This window comes from Xenopus tropicalis, chromosome 1, assembly GCF_000004195.4.
Source record: "Xenopus tropicalis strain Nigerian chromosome 1, UCB_Xtro_10.0, whole genome shotgun sequence".
Classification (NCBI taxonomy): domain Eukaryota; kingdom Metazoa; phylum Chordata; class Amphibia; order Anura; family Pipidae; genus Xenopus; species Xenopus tropicalis.
Genome location: NC_030677.2, coordinates 68,541,366 through 68,559,880, shown reverse-complemented (window position 1 = coordinate 68,559,880; position 18,515 = coordinate 68,541,366). Strand labels below are relative to the sequence as shown.

The 18,515-nt window shown below is 35.9% G+C and overlaps 1 protein-coding gene across 1 annotated transcript in view; it reads left to right on the top strand.

Annotated features, from left to right (window-relative positions):
* egf (epidermal growth factor) overlaps positions 1–15,310 on the top strand; it is a 66,647-nt gene extending 51,337 nt beyond the window's left edge. Inside the window, 5 exon segments of the mRNA NM_001113007.1 lie at positions 395–517; positions 858–957; positions 3,842–4,003; positions 9,265–9,373; positions 14,022–15,310. Coding sequence (NP_001106478.1) covers positions 395–517; positions 858–957; positions 3,842–4,003; positions 9,265–9,373; positions 14,022–14,039 — 512 coding nt within the window. The 3' untranslated portion in view covers positions 14,040–15,310.
* Positions 15,311–18,515: the final 3,205 nt, after the last annotated feature.

The window sequence follows — 18,515 nt, the reverse complement described above, 5'->3', positions numbered from 1 at the left end:
CTCAGGCAGAAGTGAGGGACCAGTTACCAGGGGCAGTAAGAAGCTGCACTAGTGATTCGGGCCCCTCGGGGCCTGCTCCCATGCTAAAGAGCAGCAGCAGCCCCAGAATCACCACTGCTGTCGGCAATAGTGTTTCTGTAATTTAGCATCTATGTATGTATATGTTATTTCACAGGCCCAAGCTTGTTAAAGTGGAGATCTTGTTTCCAGTGATAACCGTTAGTGCTGCACTGCAATAGTATACGGTATATGATACATATGATGTCTTATTTGCTGTTTTTTCAGCCATAATTTATTGATAGAGAAATATATGCAGACGATCAACAGTTATTATGTTCTGGTATGTCAAGTGCAAGGCCTACAGTGTTTTTAACCGGAATTCTTTGTCTGGTAGATATTGATGAATGCAGTCGGGGAACTCATACATGTGGGGAAAATGCAGTGTGCACCAATACAGAAGGGAATTACACCTGCACATGCACTAATGGCTTTCCAGGAAGCGCAGCCGACTGTACTGGTGAGTTATCTTCTAAAATGCTTGCAAAGCCTTACACTGGAGCCAGAGAACTTTAAATATTTAATAACTTGCTGATTTTACTTAGTCACAGTTTTCCTTATAATCAATTACATGTTTTATTTGCTTAAGTTATGGCTGCCATGTTTTCTGTAATAAAAATACCAGCCTTCTTCTCTTTGTCATTTTTCTTCTCCATTAAAAGCATGACTGAATTAGATTTAGTGAATTCAGATTTTCTAGTGAAGTGTTGTTTAATATTTTACAAATCAGGTTATGTGTATGTTTCTGGAATTTTCTACGACCATCAGCACTTCCATAATGAGTACAATTAATGTTCTAGGCAAGACAATAATCAGAGAATGTCCCCTGGCTTATGATGGATACTGTCTCAATGGAGGAGTGTGCATCCATTTCCCAGAACTGAAAGATTACGGGTGCAGGTATGCTACATGGTGAAAAATGTGTACATAACACAGCATGTCCTGTAAACATCATTTTCTTATTTGTTTATTTTTATTCATGCTAAATAGTCTTTACTAAAAATTAGTAATGAGCGGAATTTTTCGCCAGGCATGGATTTGCTGAAAAATTCCGCATTTCGCCATTGCCAAATGTTTTCATGAAACTGCTGCAAAAATAATTGCAACAAAAACTAGCAGAGTGAGAAAAAAGTCATGGTAGCATCAAAAAAGTCACGTTTGCGTCAAGCAAGCTGCAGTCGGCTCAAATAAGTTGCAGTTGCACCAAAAAAGTCATGGTTGCATAAAAAATGTTGCGTGCAGTATCTGCATTTTGTGAATTTATCGCCGCTACACAAATTTTTCAGCAGTTTTGCACATTTTTCACCGAAGCGAAATTGGGTTTATTCAGGTTTGTAAAAGGCATATACTATTGTATTAGTATAATATTTATTTAGTAAGATAAATGAAAGTACAGGCATGTTTGTGAAGTATAAGTCATTGCTCATAGGGCACAACTGCTGTAAATGTTATGTTACCTTTGAATGGAGTCCTCTTTGTATACAGTGAACTATTGCAGTTAGTGAATAAAATAAAAATAAAAATTCCTCAGTTATTTAAAACATTGGCCTGAAAGTATCTTTAAAACCTTATTAAGTAAAAATTTGCGTCATAAGAGCAACCTACATTGCCCATTTTCCTGTAGCTTACTGTTTTCTCAGTACAGTAGGTGGCACTGTTGACCTATTTAAGTTATTAATGTGCTGATAATTATTCCAGCTTAGATTTTTGTACTGTTCTTTTGCATACAAAAACACTCAAAATATGGTTGTAAGGGCAGGGCATTCACTTTTCACATTCACTCAATTTTTTTCCATATGTGTAATGTCAAAGTAATAATTAACTGTTTTTATAGACTTCTTCTTCTGATGAAATATGAGACCAGTTTAGAATATTGGGTAAAAACTGCTTTTTAAATCATAGTTCAGTTTGCACTTTCCATATAATAATAATAACTTTATACAATTAAATCATTCCGTAATTCCCAATATATTATTCACTCTCTTTAACATTGTGTAGAAGAACTCTGATTTAAAGTACATTATATTTCTACTGCTGACGTTCCTTCTTAATCTTCCAAAAACGCAACACTGTCTAGACACTGTCTTGATTTAGGAAGCATCATGTACTGAGCATTATCACATGATTATAGCATGAAAGCAGATTCCCTAAGGGAATCTTATGATGTGATGAGAGACCCTGCTTTATGCTTTAAAGCATGTCCTGTGAGGTGTTGATTTCTTATCCTATCTTGTATTTTCACATTCCATAGCATGTTAATAATTGGGTCTGTCATGAAATTAGCAGATGCACAATTAAACAATATGTATGTTCAAGGCTTACCTATTGTTAGCAAGCTTTCTTCTCTAACCATTTTGTGTTAATACTTAGTATAGAAGGAAGTGATTCAAATATTTTTTGTGAAAGTTCATGAAATACTCCAAACCTAGTGATAAGAGAATTCTAAACCTAATATTTAAACATATGCCTTTCTTCTTCGTTACAGCTGTCTAGTCGCTTAGGTTCTTTGATATTGTAGCAAAAAAAAAAACAAGAAAACAATGGTATTATCATCAGGATGGATATCAGTTTGTGCCAAAATGATGTGGAAGCCCCTTCTAATTATTAGAACTGGCTATTTAAGCCACAGTGATCATTGCCAACACAGGTGCCAATGCATCATACAATTAATTTTTTGACAATTCTGTCTTTCTACTTTGTGGTGACAGCTTGGAGATGGCTCTTTTCTGTTTCACCACAATACTGCTCCTATGCTCAATGTAAGATCCAATGAGAATGAGTTTATTGAGATGAAAGTGAAAGTACTTGACTTGACTGCACAGAGCCTTGACCCAACTGAACCCCCATTGGATGAACAGGAATGCTGACTTGAGGCAGGGTTGATCCCATCAACATCACTCACTTCAAATGTCAATCAAAGTTGTTTAAACATCTTGTAAAAAGCCTTCCTGGAAGAGAAGACAGCAGCAAAGAAAGAACTACATATTAAAAGGGAACTTCTGTTTCCAAAGCAAAATTTGTTACACAACACAGAAACCCCTACTATACCTATCACTGTTCTTTTAAAAAGTATGAATAAATGCCATTTTTATATGCTGAAATTCAGCTGCAAAACAGTTTTCTTTCTGCTTTATGTGAAATGTTAGCAGGTGAGGGAGGGGGCTAAAACACTGATGTTACAAATTGTAACAATTTCTCCACAGCTTACAGACAGCATGCAGGAACTACATAACCCACAATGCATTGCACTATGATGTTACTGTCCTTATTGACATCACGTGTGCAGGGAATTGTGGGGTTAGGAGGATGCAGGCTGAAGGCAGTCTGAGGACAGTCGACTACTGTTACATTTTATTTGAGTTTCAAAGTAGTCAGCCAGATCAGCAGAAGAATGGGGGGCCAGGCTTAGGTAACTGATCCAAACCATATTATTACATTTAAAAAAAAAAAAAAAAAATGTAATTGATGTATATTGCAACGTTGATTTAAATTATGTTTACTTTTCAAAAAGCCTAAGTTGTGTTTGGGTGGCGTTCCCCTTTAATACCCTTGATGTTGGAAAGGGGTGTTGAACAGGCAGGCATACAAATACTATTTGCCATATAGCATATAAAACCATTTCCTCTTACACTGTAAAGAAAGACATAAATCCTAGTAATTGGAAATTACAAATAAATAATATGTTTAAATGCTACAGCAGCATTTCTGCTGTAGATAAAACATTATAGGTAAACCGTTAATTGCAAGACTACATGTGCCTTAAATGTTGGCTGTTCTGTTACAGATGTGTCGCAGGATACGTTGGCGAGAGATGTCAATTTGATGATCTGAAGTCTTGGGAAAAACATGTTACCCAAATGAAGATTCACAACGTTACCATTGCTGTTTCCTTGCTCTTACTCCTACTGATCCTGGGCCTTGGCTCCTTTGCTACTTATTATTACAGGTAACCTTGCATTATTTGTACTTTTGTGGTATAATATGTATTGTAATAATGTCTGCTCACTTATATTTTAAGTGTATTATATATGGACCTATTCTAAGCAACTTCTCAACTTATCTTCATTTTATGTTATTTGAATTATTAGCCATCCTATTCTACATCTTTCTCGCCTGCAAAACAGACTGACTGTGAATCTTTAATTTTATCTTATAGTACAGATAAGAATAAAGAATAATAAGAATCTTTAATTTTATCTTTATGAGGGGCCACCCTTCTGTTTTCCATATTCACTTCCTAATCTGTGAATTGCAGATGAATTTTTAAAACCTGCCCAATATATGAACCAATACCCATGGTACATAGGAATTTTATCAGACAACGATAGAGAGCCACCACTTTGCCAGATTTGTTGTACATGTAGTTTTCTTTGGCATGATTTCTTACACTACTTTTCAATGGCAATTTATGAATTTTTCCCAGTCCCTTATGCAATTTGATAAAGTTAATCTGGTTAATCTGGTTAATCTGGTCATATATCCCCGGTAGAAATGCTGCCTCACACCATTCTACTTACTCGAATTATCTGTAATCTCCTACCAGCCAGGCCACCGTAAACAGTTCCTCAGTTTAACAAAGGCCCAAAAGGTTAATTACAAAAAAATATAAAACATTATTTTATATTTTTTGTAATTCTTTAGTTATTGATTACATATTTTTATAATTATTTCTGGTCCACTAGGGTTTTTTCCTTCTGTTGCAAATACGAACAATTGAACAGTTTAAATCTACTAGAAAACCACATTTCTAATTACGCACATTCGACTAGAATAATATTATGCTGAGCAATTCCCAAAACACAAAGATCAAACTGCTAAGAACCTTCTTCACAATGATCACTTTGCAGATATCATTCTACTTAGGACTCCAGCCTTGTTTTCTGATGTACGACAATGTTAAATATGAAAACCTCATACTTCTTTAAAAAAAAGATAGGGCATCGTTGGCTGTTTCAGTTAGCATTCCAAAGTTAATTTATGAGTTGGTTTACTAAGTTTACTTTGGATATATATATGTGTAAAGAATATATATAAGATATATAGGGGATATTTGAAACTGGGGAGAAAAAAGAAATTGGCCAGAAGACAAATGTGTTCATACAGGCAATATTTGTAAAATATGTAGATAATATATTAACCCCTCCCAAAAATTTAACAGAAGACATACTGGAGCATATTCCGCGTTGTTCCACATCAGCTGCAAATATAGCTGCAATGTGGGGCAGGGCAGTTATTCTCAGTTGCATTTCACAGGCTGTAAATAATCAATGTTGTACTCTGTTTACTGGAAATAAAAGTAGTTATACTTAACACTGCTTTTAAGAGAATATATGCCTGCAACTGTGCTCTCAGATGTAGCTTTCCCATAAAATAATGGGCTAAAATAGCAAACTGAAGATTTCTTGAAATGTTTTTTATCAGGAGTATTCTTTAGATGCTTTCCGGAATCACAGATAGTGCTCTTTTATCACACCCAGTGGCCATGGCATTTATAACATTATATTAATAATGTTTTTTGTTGTTTTTTTTAAAAAAACCCAATGTTTATTTAATGTTAAAATAATCTTTTATCACACCCAGTGGCCATGGCATTTATAACATTATATTAATAATGTTTTTTGTTGTTTTTTTTAAAAAAACCCAATGTTTATTTAATGTTAAAATAATCTTTTATCACACCCAGTGGCCATGGCATTTATAACATTATATTAATAATGTTTTTTGTTGTTTTTTTTTTAAAAAACCCAATGTTTATTTAATGTTAAAATAATCTTTTAGTAGACTTAAGGTATGGAGATACAAATTAATTGGAAAACCCAACAACCTCCATGCAGCAAGTGAAATTATTAAGAATTATATATAATTTGTACAGCAACTGGGAATTTATCAATTGCCCCATATTAGCCACTGAATACTGTAGCTCTTTCAGAACCTCATGGTGCAGTCCCTAACCAGTTTTTATCTTGGATTCTGATTTTGGTGGGATGTTGTAGGTAGTTTCTTGGTAGAATGAAACAAAAATTCTCTTGCTATATAGTGATCGCCTTTAAAGTCAGTGTTCAAAAGGATAAACCCCCTTCTCCCATCTGTGCCCTGCTTTGAATCTTAGATTTATGGACAGTGTCATCTCAATGACTAAATTCAGTAGCTCTTTGAAATTCAAAGCGGGTCTGTGCAGTGCACTGCTATTATAAATTCTCATGTATCAACATCATTTGTTTTTTGAGCAATTTTTCATATATAGTGATTGTTGCCTTTTTTCTTTATAACCGTAATTATGTCATTTGGAGCATGCCAAATATAATATTTGAAATTATTAGGCATTTAAATATTATTTTGAATACAATGTGTGCAGTCTTGTATTGTTCATTTTTCTATGCAATGCTTCTGACTATTTAGATGTGTAATATTTAGATCTGTATATCAAGGGCTTAGATATATAATACCATTGGATTTTAGTACTTACTTTTTATGCTCTTTGGAATTGAGCATGGATTAAAGATAATATATAATATGTATGTTAGTATAATGTTTCCCAAAGGGTTTTACAGATTTACAGCACTTTAAGGCACATATTACTTCTAAACACTCTTTAGGTTGGCCTGTTGTACATTATAACAATTTATTCTGAAATGTATAGCAAGATTATTTGGTATTATAATAATATTGTGTAAAAAGTATCTGGTACAAAAATAATGTATTATGTGAACTTTATATCTGGATTTAACAAAAATAATAATAATTATACTTTAATATTGTCTCATGGCCTTGTTAATTAGGGTGAGTCACATGTAATTAACAAGATTATTTTTTTATTTTTTATTGAACCATTAAATTCAGCAAATCATTATGTGACACTTGCAAAATAAGACAATGCTATGGGACTTTTTTCGTTCTGTTATACATACTTCAGAAAAAATAATTAATCCATTTTAATTGAAAGTGTTGTTTCAGATTTAAAATACTCATTCAGCTCATATGCTTTCTAATTGTTGTACTAATTCAGGGAGTATTCAGTTTGATCATTGCTTAAAAAAGCTTTTGAAAAGGTGTTGTCCCTTTTCAACTAATCAATTGATCGGGGCACTACAGAGCCAGTCCAATACTTGCTTTCATGTGAATTTTAGTCACAAGCTCACTGCACACTTGTTCTATATCTAAAAATTGCAGTGAGCACTACATTACCTTTTCCTATGAAATAACGCACACTTTTCTATAAATTTATATACATTTATACTCACCTTATTGCTATAAAGCCATCTTCTGTCAGGTAATTCCTATCTTATATCTAATAAAAAGAGCAATCGTTTTGGGAGGTTGGACTGTGATTTATCCAAATTCGAGTTCGCAAAAAAATGGCAAAATGCAAGGAACTTTTTGTTGGTTTTTAGAATTGTTCTTGAACCAAATAATAGAATTCATATTTTTGTGGGAAAAAAGTTGAAAGCTGGTGAACATCATGTTGTTCCATTCACTTTTAATGAGAATGTTTTAGTAAACTGGAGTACTAAAGTTGTTAGAGAATATTTCCATTAACTTTTATATAACCTCACCTGCTTTTGCTTACCAAGTTTTTTTCTGAAATTTTTTTTGATTAGTTTTTCGCATCTGTGTTTATTCCTCTGTGTTTTTCTAATTTGATTTTTGACAAATCTACCCCTTAAACTTAGAAAAGCAAGTTTCATATACGTTTAAATAACATGCTGCAAAGAAATGCTAGAATTCCTAATAAATGATGTGTCCAAAGCCTCATTGTATCCCTGCTCTATCATTTAAAAATGTTTAGTGGTACACTAACTTTCCTCTGTGGCATTAGTCCCTACAAGGATATGTCATCTCCAATAATACAGTAAAGTCCAAAAAATGTAAAATGGTTTCCAAAGTCCTATGCATCAGTATTTACAGTGGTTTTTAAAAATATGGCATGCCAGTAGAATGTGTATGTACAGAAAAATGGGTGGGAGGCAGCACTGGGAAAGGCTGTCCCAAATTACTGCTGCTAGTTTAAGAAAGTGTTTTTGCAGATGGAGTGAGTTATGGCTTCAGCTGAATTGACTAAGTAAGCATTAACGTTTTCATACTGGCATATCTCATGTTGGATCACTCATGTTTTGATCACTCATCAAAGACATGAAACAAGCATAACAATCTCGTGTTAACAGAAACGCCCTAATATATCAATAGAGCTCACATGAAGCTCTGATATTATTTAGGGGCAGATTTATCAAAATGTGAGATTAGAGCTTACCACAAAAAATTCACTTACTTTCTATTCATTTCGATGGGATTTTTAGAAGCATATCTATCAAATGATGAATTTAACTCATTGATAAATATGATTCTACAGATCTTATTGGAATAAATAGAAAGTGGGTGAATTTTTCTGTGGTGAGCTCTGATCTCATATTTCGATAACTCTGCCCTTAGGGGGCATTTACTAAAACTCCTTTTTTCAGATTTAGATTTGTTTGAAACCATGAAAAAACTCCTTTCCATGAATGTCACTTATCAAAAGATCTGAACGGAAAAAACATGATTAACGTAACTTTTTCATATCGTCACACAAAATCCAGCATCAAAAAAGATCTTCCAATTGTAAAAGGGATATCTGCCGTCAACAGGGTTTAGATGAAGTATTTTTGGTAGGGATGCACCAAATCCAGAATTCAGTTTGGGATCCTAAAAATCATGTGACTTGTTGTTACATAAACACAGAAGTTAAAAAATTTTCACCACATGTGAAGCGAGTGGTTCTTTTTAACTCCTCCTTATCCTAATTCGGTATTCATCCGAATATTTCATGAAGGATTTAGTGTTCGGCTGGATCCTAAAATAGGGGATTCAGTGCATCCCTAATTTTTGGGTTTGGAATTGGCAGTTTTGTCGAATAATTAATATCAGAAAAGTTGTGTTTATTTCATGTGACTTTTTCGGGTTTTCAGCAACAAAAAAAATGAATTGCAGTTTAGTAAATGCCCTCCAAGTGTCAGGAAACAAAATGGTTGAATAAGTTGAATACTGTTTTTTTTGGTCCTTTCCACAGAAGGAAAAAAAAAATATATGTATGTGTATATATATATATATATATATATATATAGTTTTGTAATAGGTACATTTTAATTGTGTTATGTTTCCATAAAGGTTTAGTATCAAATATTATAACAGCACAAGTATTTTATTTTCATCTCTTTTTGATTTCCCTCTTAGACATCAAATGACCCACAGAAAAAACCATTTTAAACAAGAAACAGCACCGGGCACTACAGAAAAACCTATTTGCAGCACAAGTGGTCTATCAAGAAGCAGCGAGCCTGGGGTATAGTAATTCTTTTATTATTAACTTGTCATGTTGGGGAAAAAAAGCAAAGATCAAAGGGTGGTAGGAATCCACTTGCGATTATCCCTGAAACCAGTCACATCTTCTATACATTAAAAAGCTGCCCGATCATCAAGTGCTTTTGGCTTGAACTCGCGTTCTTCTTACTTCATTGTTATCCCTCAAAGTTCACAGCTGCCTGAATGCATTGCAGTTATTAGACAGTGTTATTGTTAGCACAATAACACAACAGTTGGAAAGCTGAGTCTAAATTAAGGAAATGGCAATGTGATGACATGGAATATCACTGTCACTGCGAGTTACTTTCAGATTAGGGCACGCCCTTTCTGTGTTCTTTATAACTAGGAGCTTTATGTGCAATTACAAGTAGTATGCAATTAGGATAGCTTCTTTTTATAGAACGTTAAACTCCTTAACAGTGTTTGCCCCAGATATTATTAGATTGGTGGAGCAAAGAAATATTTGTTAGAAACCTATTAGCCAATGGCAAAAAAATATTAGCTAGAGCCCTATTCGTTAATGGCAAAATTTGCCATTTTTGTTTGTGTCAGATCTTGTTACATATCTCTGTGTCAGTAAATTCACTTGTTGTAAGTTGTATTGACAGTACTTTCTTAACCTCCTTCTTACACAGACCTCTACCCAAGGCTCCATACAAGCCTACTTTGCACCTCTTTGGCCTCTGCAGTGCATTTAGCACCCTGACCAGCTTCTAGAACAACTGACATAGAACGCATGAGCTCTTGACACAGCACAGGGTAATCATCCCCTTTGCAACCCAAAATGCCTAGGCATAGGCATAGCTAAGGTTTTAATGCCATTTTTACACACAGCAACAGTCACAACACCCCAATATGTTTGTCACCATGTGGTATAGAGCAGTGGACACTGGTCATTTTGTTGCCTTCTTGCCTGCTTTAGGCAGCATATTTCTAAAAAATCTCTATACGAAATGGCGATAGGCAAATAGGGAGGTAAACACATTACATGAGCCTTTAGCCAAGACACCTCTGGTGGGAGTTGCCTTGTTTTGTGCTACAAGCAGCTAATGTTTTTTTCTATGAAGCACAGATTGGAAGGAAAAAAAGGTTAGCTTGTGGCTATAATTAATTAGAAATGCTGGAGGCTATACTGAGAGGTGTGAGCTGCTTGTTCTTACCGGGGTGGGGAGAAATGTTTTGTGTTTCATTCTTTGTTGTAGAAAAGGCAAGAAAACAAGATTTGGTACACACTCATCTTGGGACGGTTTGCCTCGGGCACCAGATCATTCAAACTCACCTTCTGCAAATTCACACTGCGTCCTTCAAACCATTGGAAAAAAAATCTTATAGAATCAAACTTAACTTGCAAATTTATATAAAATGCCAGAAATCAGTCAGACATGTATTCATTATATCTAGTAGTACTTCAATAAAAGTCCCAGACTCTAGGACACAATGATTAAAAATACATTCTTCCTTCATATTCTTTATAGGGGTAGTTTATATTAAAATTATTTTAGTATGGTGTACTGTAGTTGAGTGGGTACCCTTAAAAAAGGCCTTACTGTAAGGTTTGGTCATAGAAAATGTACAAGTACTAGTATAACTGTACTGGTATATTTTAAGGAGGTAAAAATTGCTTTCTGGCTGTATAATTTATAGAAGGGTTAGATTTCCTTTGGGTGGTGTGAAATGCAATACGCAGCAAATGCTCTTGGTAGAAAAATGCTCCAGTTGGTCCGGATGTGCAGTTTTTAATGGCTTTCAGCTTTTTATTCTTTCAGTTGATTAAAAAAAGACTTGGGAATACAGTATGCCCAAGTATGATACACCGAGAGTTGTGTTTGGGGGAAGGGTGCAAATATTGGCAGCTGTTGTTAGCCTATACATAATGGGACCCACAGAGCAGCAACTGTAGGCAGGAAGGCTGGAGGATATCAGGTATAGCAAACCAGAGTAAGATAGTGACAGAAACATTTAATATTACTCTTGCCCTGGTTATGGAGACTAAAGTGCTTAACATATCACATAAACATATTTATAGGAAAATGTCAGTACATACAATAAAGCTAGCTTGCATATGTTAAAACTAACACCTTGCCTCTCTTCTGCAATCTATTTATTGACCTATGTGTTGGTCAAAGGGCACTTCTTAAATCATGGCAGCTGTAGCAGTGATATTGTGCTTGTGAGCAGGCCAAAGATCCAGTAGGCTGAAGCACTGATGTATACAGCTCCCCTCAAGCTTTTGGGTCCCCAAGTCAAATGCCATTGTTGCACCAGCCATGGCTGAAGAGGTGTCACTGGCTTACACTGGTACGGTGGTGCTGGGATGCCAAGGTGTCAGTTTCCAAGGGGAAAATAGTAAATTGTTGGGGGTAAATAGTACCCCCTAGGTTTTAGCATTCTAATAGTATACCTTAAAATCTCAAATTTGTAATAGATATAATTTAATTTTTTCCACCTTATAGTAGCTATAGTCTCCAGTGTCCCAACCACACCTGGTAGTCCATGATCTGATGTGCAGACAGGGCCATCATCAGAACTTTGGGGCCCCATACAAGTTATTTATATGGGACCCCCTATGAATACAAGGACGGAGCACCAAAAATATGGGCAGTTCATGTAAATCTTTAATAAGCGTTCATATAAAGAGTTCCATTGATTAATGTGCTGATTAAGTCCGTTTATTGGGGGTCAGTGGAGTTTGCTCCTGCCAAGCTTCTCTGCAGTGTCTTTTGCTTGATACACAAGTTACACAACTTTCTAGGCAAGTTACTTAAGTTTCTAAGCAGTTTTTGAGAATGTTACGTAAATTGCTCAAGTTTTGATGTAACTACTGAGATTGGGGCTTTAGATATGGAGATAAGGGTGTATCTGAGAGGTAGGGTAGGTAGATATTTGCCCTTGGGGTTGAAGAGAATGACGCATGGGGAAAGGGGTAAAAAGTCTAAAACTTGTACTTATAAAAGTCGGGAAGAGACTGGCATAAACAAAGAGGGAGAGGAGAGAAAATAATCTAATGGTGCTGACTTATTATTGCCAGTGATAAGAAAATGATTTTTCCTGTGAAAGTTGCTTTCAGCTGCCATAGACAGCACAATTCTACTAGCCGTGACAGGGACAACCAGCCATAACTGAGGTGGGCAATTTGATAGTTGGTATCATAGATCATTAGCTGCCCTTGAAAATGCAAAAAAAGATTCTTGGGGAAAGTAAATGTAGCCATTGAAAAAGTCAAAACAGCAGTCAAGCTGCTGTTTATAGGCACGCTTGTTGTGCTGGGACAACGGGAGGTTAAGCGACTTGTCCATGGTCACAAGTAGCTGGCTGTGCTGCCTTCTCTCTGGAGCAGAAGTGAATGGGAAGCATGGTGCTTTACACTTAGGTGCCAAATGTTCTTGTTTCCAACTCGCCAATGCTTCATAGAGGAGACAGCACAGCAAACATTGAACCTGAAGCCCATAACTAAGAAAAGGTATAAATCAATTAGAAATTATCTCTATTGCAAGGTTGCAGTTTTTCATGGGTTCTAATTTATAATACCTTCATTTAGAGAATTCTCTTTACAAAGCCCCTTAAACACGATTAATTAGTGGAAGCTTTTTAAAATTACACATTTCAACTGTAACCTGGACCATATTAGTATCACATTAAGTAGTTGAACAGCAGCTGAAAGGCAATAGGTTGGTCATTTGTACTTTATGTAAGTAACGAGGCCCCAAAGTCTGTTACTGTATGTAGTGGGCTCTGCCACAATTACTACATATTACATTAATATTTAGAATTACTGACTTCTATGCTGGCCCAGTACTTGTGTCCTCCCTGTTTGGAGGCAGAGGGAACTGTGTGCACACACACACAAACACAAACACACACACACATCTTAGATTGTCCCAACAACATACACAGATCTTTAGAAATGTAATTCAGTTGAAGCCTGAGTACAGTAAGTATATAAATAAAAAGAGAATCCTGGAATATCAAACCCGCAGCTGCTGTGAACAATAACAGTTGGAGGACTGCGGAATTTCCATCCCTGGTCTAAGCCTAAATCTTACAGAATAACATACAACTTGAAAGACTGTTCTCAAACTGCAAATTTACAGCATCCACAGAAATCTATCATCCAAGCCAGACAGAGTAAAATCAGCTCTTTATTTATCAAAGAGTCCATTTGACATAGGAGTTACATACCCTGGGTAAGCAGTGATTCTATTTGCATCCAGAATACAATTGTGCAATATGATCACATAGATTCTACAAGTCTTACTGATATACAAACAAACAAAAACATTTCATGCACAAATATAAAGTTGCCATCATTGCTTGTTGGTGTTCTTAGTTTGCTCTGACTATGGCAATAACAGCATATAGAGTTTGTATGCCCGCCCATGTCTGTGTGGTTTTTCTTCAGGTGCTTGAGTTTCCTCCCACATGCCATAAACATAAAAACAAGTGAATTAGTGCCTGATAGAATTGTTATTAATGTGCTTAATGTGTATTAATGTGATTAAGTGCAATTGGATTGTAAGCTCCACTTGGGTCAGTGACTGACATATACAGTATGTTGAACTTGGGGATGTATAATTAAAGCATAACAATAACACATACATTTAATTAACCAGTATCAATTTCCTATACAGTGTTTAGGGAAGCTCTGATCCCTGAAAAATGTGTACGAGATCTGGTGGCTAAAATAAAGAAGATTGCGTGAGAAACTTCGGTGTTCCTGCATTTGAGCTACTGTTAAAGAAGAATGGACTGAACCCCAAGCAACCTCAGCAGTGTATATGGACAGATTAACTAAAACAACATTGTGAATCTTCTGCTTTACATTTTTTTTTAAAGATCATTGAATATGAATCAACTCCTGTTATTTTCCCAATGGAGTCATTTAGCAGCTTTCACCCTGTGCAGTGACTGGATGGTTTCATACCTTATGATCACGGAGACTTGCTTTGACTAATGTACTTACAATTATGTACCCCAACCCCATCGCTGCCAGTCATGATGCAGGCAATCAATGGATCTAAAAAATGCCATAAAGATGAACTCATGCGCTAGTAAAACTACATAGTTCTTATGATTATACATTTGGGCTTTGGGTTACTGTAAGATTGGAGGCTGCTTCTCTTAACTGATTCCTTATTATGGTGCAAAGTCTATGGGTGAGTGTCAGAGGAGACACTAACTGGATACAGATTAGAAGTTACTCTCGCCAGCTACTTATAAGTTGCAGACAGCTATATAAAGCTTGGCAGCTGTGGACCCACAAGTGACATAGGTGTTAGGTTTGCCTAGGACTCTGTCTGGATAGGCATGTAGGGCTTGCTATATCTTGGGGGAGTGCTAGGGATTGAGGGGATGATACATCCAACTACACTGAAAGCCAAGTGTGTCAGCTCTCAGTTGCTTTTTTGTCTGAGCATATAGGAGATATATTGGGCCATTTTTTGCAACACATTGATCTCAGTGGAAATGCTGTAGCCTAGCTATAGCCTCAAGATGACTCTAAACTAACCAGCTGCTGGTATCTGCCTTTTTTACTTTTCATTTCCATTAAAAGAAAAAGGTCTACTCAATAGCTTGCATATTGCATTATCAGAATGACCAAACTTCACAGTTAATGTATAACATGGTCTTCACAACACATGTACAATGTGGTAATTGTTATTGTCTTTCATTTACTGTTTGCCATATATGATATAACTCAATATGGAAGAAGAACCACTTTGGTTTAACGGCAATACTTTCTACTTTTTCACACTTTGTACAGTTCAATGTACTTTATTGACTTCTATACCTTTTGCGGCACAATGTACTGCTGGAAAAAATATTCACTCAAACTTTTAAGCAATGGTTAGAAAATGTCTGAAACAAATGGATGAAAATGTTGGATTTTTTTGTGACATTAAAATTCATATTCATGTGATTCACTTTTTTTCATTCAAAGATGAATTGTCTTTTAAAAATGATACAGGAAAATGTTGTGACAGTCAGGAATTTGTTTAGAGTTGAATCCTTTAGGTACCACAAGTTTATATTTTTATAAAACCATCGCTAAGGGGCCTATTTATTATGCTGTGTAAAATGAAATTAACAGAAAAAACGGTGTAAAAAGCTGTGTAAAATAAATGGAGAATTTTCCGCCATTATTTTACATTCCGGTGCAACAAAAGACACATGAAAAAAGTATGCTGATTTTACGTCGTTTTTTTACACAGCGAAGCGTGGCGAAGTATGGTGAATTTTGTCGCCGTTTTTTACACAGCATAATAAATCTACCCCTAAGTCTTTTGCAACAGCCTGACTTTTAGGTTTAGTTTTACAGCAGAGACACGAGGGGGCATTTACAATAAAGAATGCAGTGTGCAAAGTGCAAAAAAAGTCAACAGTCGCTTGCACGCTGCTTTATACATTGTCTTTATTGCCACAGCGTACTGATGAGCGAATGTTTTTCGACAGACATGGATTCACTTCGAAATTCTGCATTTTCCATTGGCAAATTTTTCCCTTTAGAAAAGAGTGCTACCTGTATTAAGCACTATCTTCAAGTGGGGCGGCAGTGGGAGGTGTGAGGATTTTTGATCCAGCATTGGGTGCAGAGAGCTGCATTGCCCAGGGCACAAATTCTTTATATATGAGCACAAAGGGGCATATTTTTGCATCCCTTATCTTCTTGCTCTTGCACCACAGTCAGTGAATAATAAATGACCCCTGTAATCTCTAATGTTCTGCCCCATAATTTACATTTGTTGGCCACATTGTATTAAAAGGAATCTAAACCCAAATACATAAATTACTGCAAATTACTTCTTCTTTTGCAATTCATTTCCATTTTCTATTTTAGTTGTTTTTTAGCTATTTGCATTTCTAGAATGCTAATAGTATTTGGCTCAATTGAGAATCAGCAACCTTAGGGTTAACTGAATCCAGAAAGTGCACAGACAGTGTCGCTGACACTTTGGGCCTTTAAAGAGAACTGTTGAGCCTAGCAGGATAAAACTGCCTAAAACTGCTAATATCGCAGAACCCACTAAAGGTAAAATATTTATATCATTGCTCAGAAGTGATCAGTTTCATCAATTGATTTTATGAAGTTTCGAATCCATTTTAAAATGATGGTAAGACCCAAAACATGGTATACAGGGAGAGAAGATGTATACAGGGAAGATGTATACAGGGAGAGAAGGGCTCTCACAATTGTGAAAGGCTGCTATATGCTGTGTACATTCCACATGGGGAGGGAGTCTTTAGATGTTACTAGCACCTTGCAGTTAGAGTTCATCTGTTAACAACATGGAATGGGGCCCTTGGTGACTGTTAAGTCATCTTGAATAATATGCTACTTACGGGAATATAAGCACCTTTTTTGGAGCAGAATTTGTGGTTTTTCTAAACTAAAGAAAATATTCTATGACACCCATATGATGCTGAGTATAGTAAGCAAGGAATAACAATGAGATTATTGGGATCACATTGCAGTGCGCTGTTCCATGTTCCGCAGTGCAACACCCTCTGCTCTTTGATCGTGTGATGCAACATTCTGTAATGAAAGGCACGCATCAAGACTTTCCATAAGTCATATGTGGTTTCTTCCTATCCAGACTTCTATTAACATGCACTTGCTTATTTAGATTACAGCTGTTTTAAAAGTTCTGTAGGGAACGCTAAGTATGCAGAAGTGGTAGGTCCTCAGAGTGAGTTTCATAGATTGTATTGCAAGGTAAATAATGAAAGCGTGAGCAGCTGTGATCCAAATTCAGGATAATCCACTGTTAAAAGTTAAAGCATATGCTCCTAAGCTTTTTCTTTCCTCTGCAGCGATTAAAAATGCAAGTATTCTTTCCTTAACTGGTTTCAGGGCTTGCGTCTGGGCCTCAAAGTCATTTCAAAATAGATGAAGTTATATGGTATAATTTATAGGAAACTTAACTTGTTAGAGGAATATACCATAGTTCAGCTAGTTTGGCATCAGTTTATTTAGTAATTCCATTCTTACATAACAAGCATTTTTTGCTCCTTGTATTGATTAAAAACATACTCAGAAGGAATTCATTATATTTATGAGCTTCAGAGCCTGTGTACAAGGCCTTGCATGAAACATTTCACTAACTATGTTTTCAAACAAATCTATACCACATAGTGGAAGTGTCTGTTTGGAAGCTGCCACATTGACTGCTGTGATATCTCTATGTATTAAATGTTTCCCATTACCTTCAGTGAACTGGCACCTAATGGGCAAATAGTTTTGAATAATAAGTAATAATAGATTTATCAACGCTGGAGTTTGATTTTTTTTTCACAATTCAAGTTTCTTTAAACTAAAAAACTCAAAATCAAATTATGTTTCAAGAAGTTGAATAGTCTGGTAATTATTAAATGCAAAAAAACCTGAAAACTTGAATGTGAAAATTTGTCTAAAAATTATCTAAAAGCTTACAAGTTGCTATAGAAGTCAGTGGGAGTTGCTATAGAAGTCAGTGGGAGTTGCTATAGAAGTCAATGGGAGTTGCTATAGAAGTCAATAGGTGTTGCTATAGAAGTCAATAGGAGTTGCTATAGAAGTCAGCGGGAGTTGCTATAGAAGTCAATGGGAGTTACTATAGAAGTCAGTGGGAGTTGCTATAGAAGTCAGTGGGAGTTGCTATAGAAGTCAGCGGGAGTTGCTATAGAAGTCAATGGGAGTTGCTATAGAAGTCAATAGGTGTTGCTATAGAAGTCAATAGGAGTTGCTATAGAAGTCAGCGGGAGTTGCTATAGAAGTCAATGGGAGTTACTATAGAAGTCAGTGGGAGTTGCTATAGAAGTCAGTGTAAGTTGCTATAGAAGTCAGCGGGAGTTGCTATAGAAGTCAATGGGAGTTGCTATAGAAGTCAATGGGAGTTGCTATAGAAGTCAATGGGAGTTGCTATAGAAGTCAATAGGAGTTGCTATAGAAGTCAATGGGAGTTGCTATAGAAGTCAGTGTGAGTTGCTATAGAAGTCAGCGGGAGTTGCTATAGAAGTCAATGGGAGTTGCTATAGAAGTCAATGGGAGTTGCTATAGAAGTCAGTGGGAGTTGCTATAGAAGTCAGTGTGAGTTGCTATAGAATTCAGTGTGAGTTGCTATAGAAGTCAGCGGGAGTTGCTATAG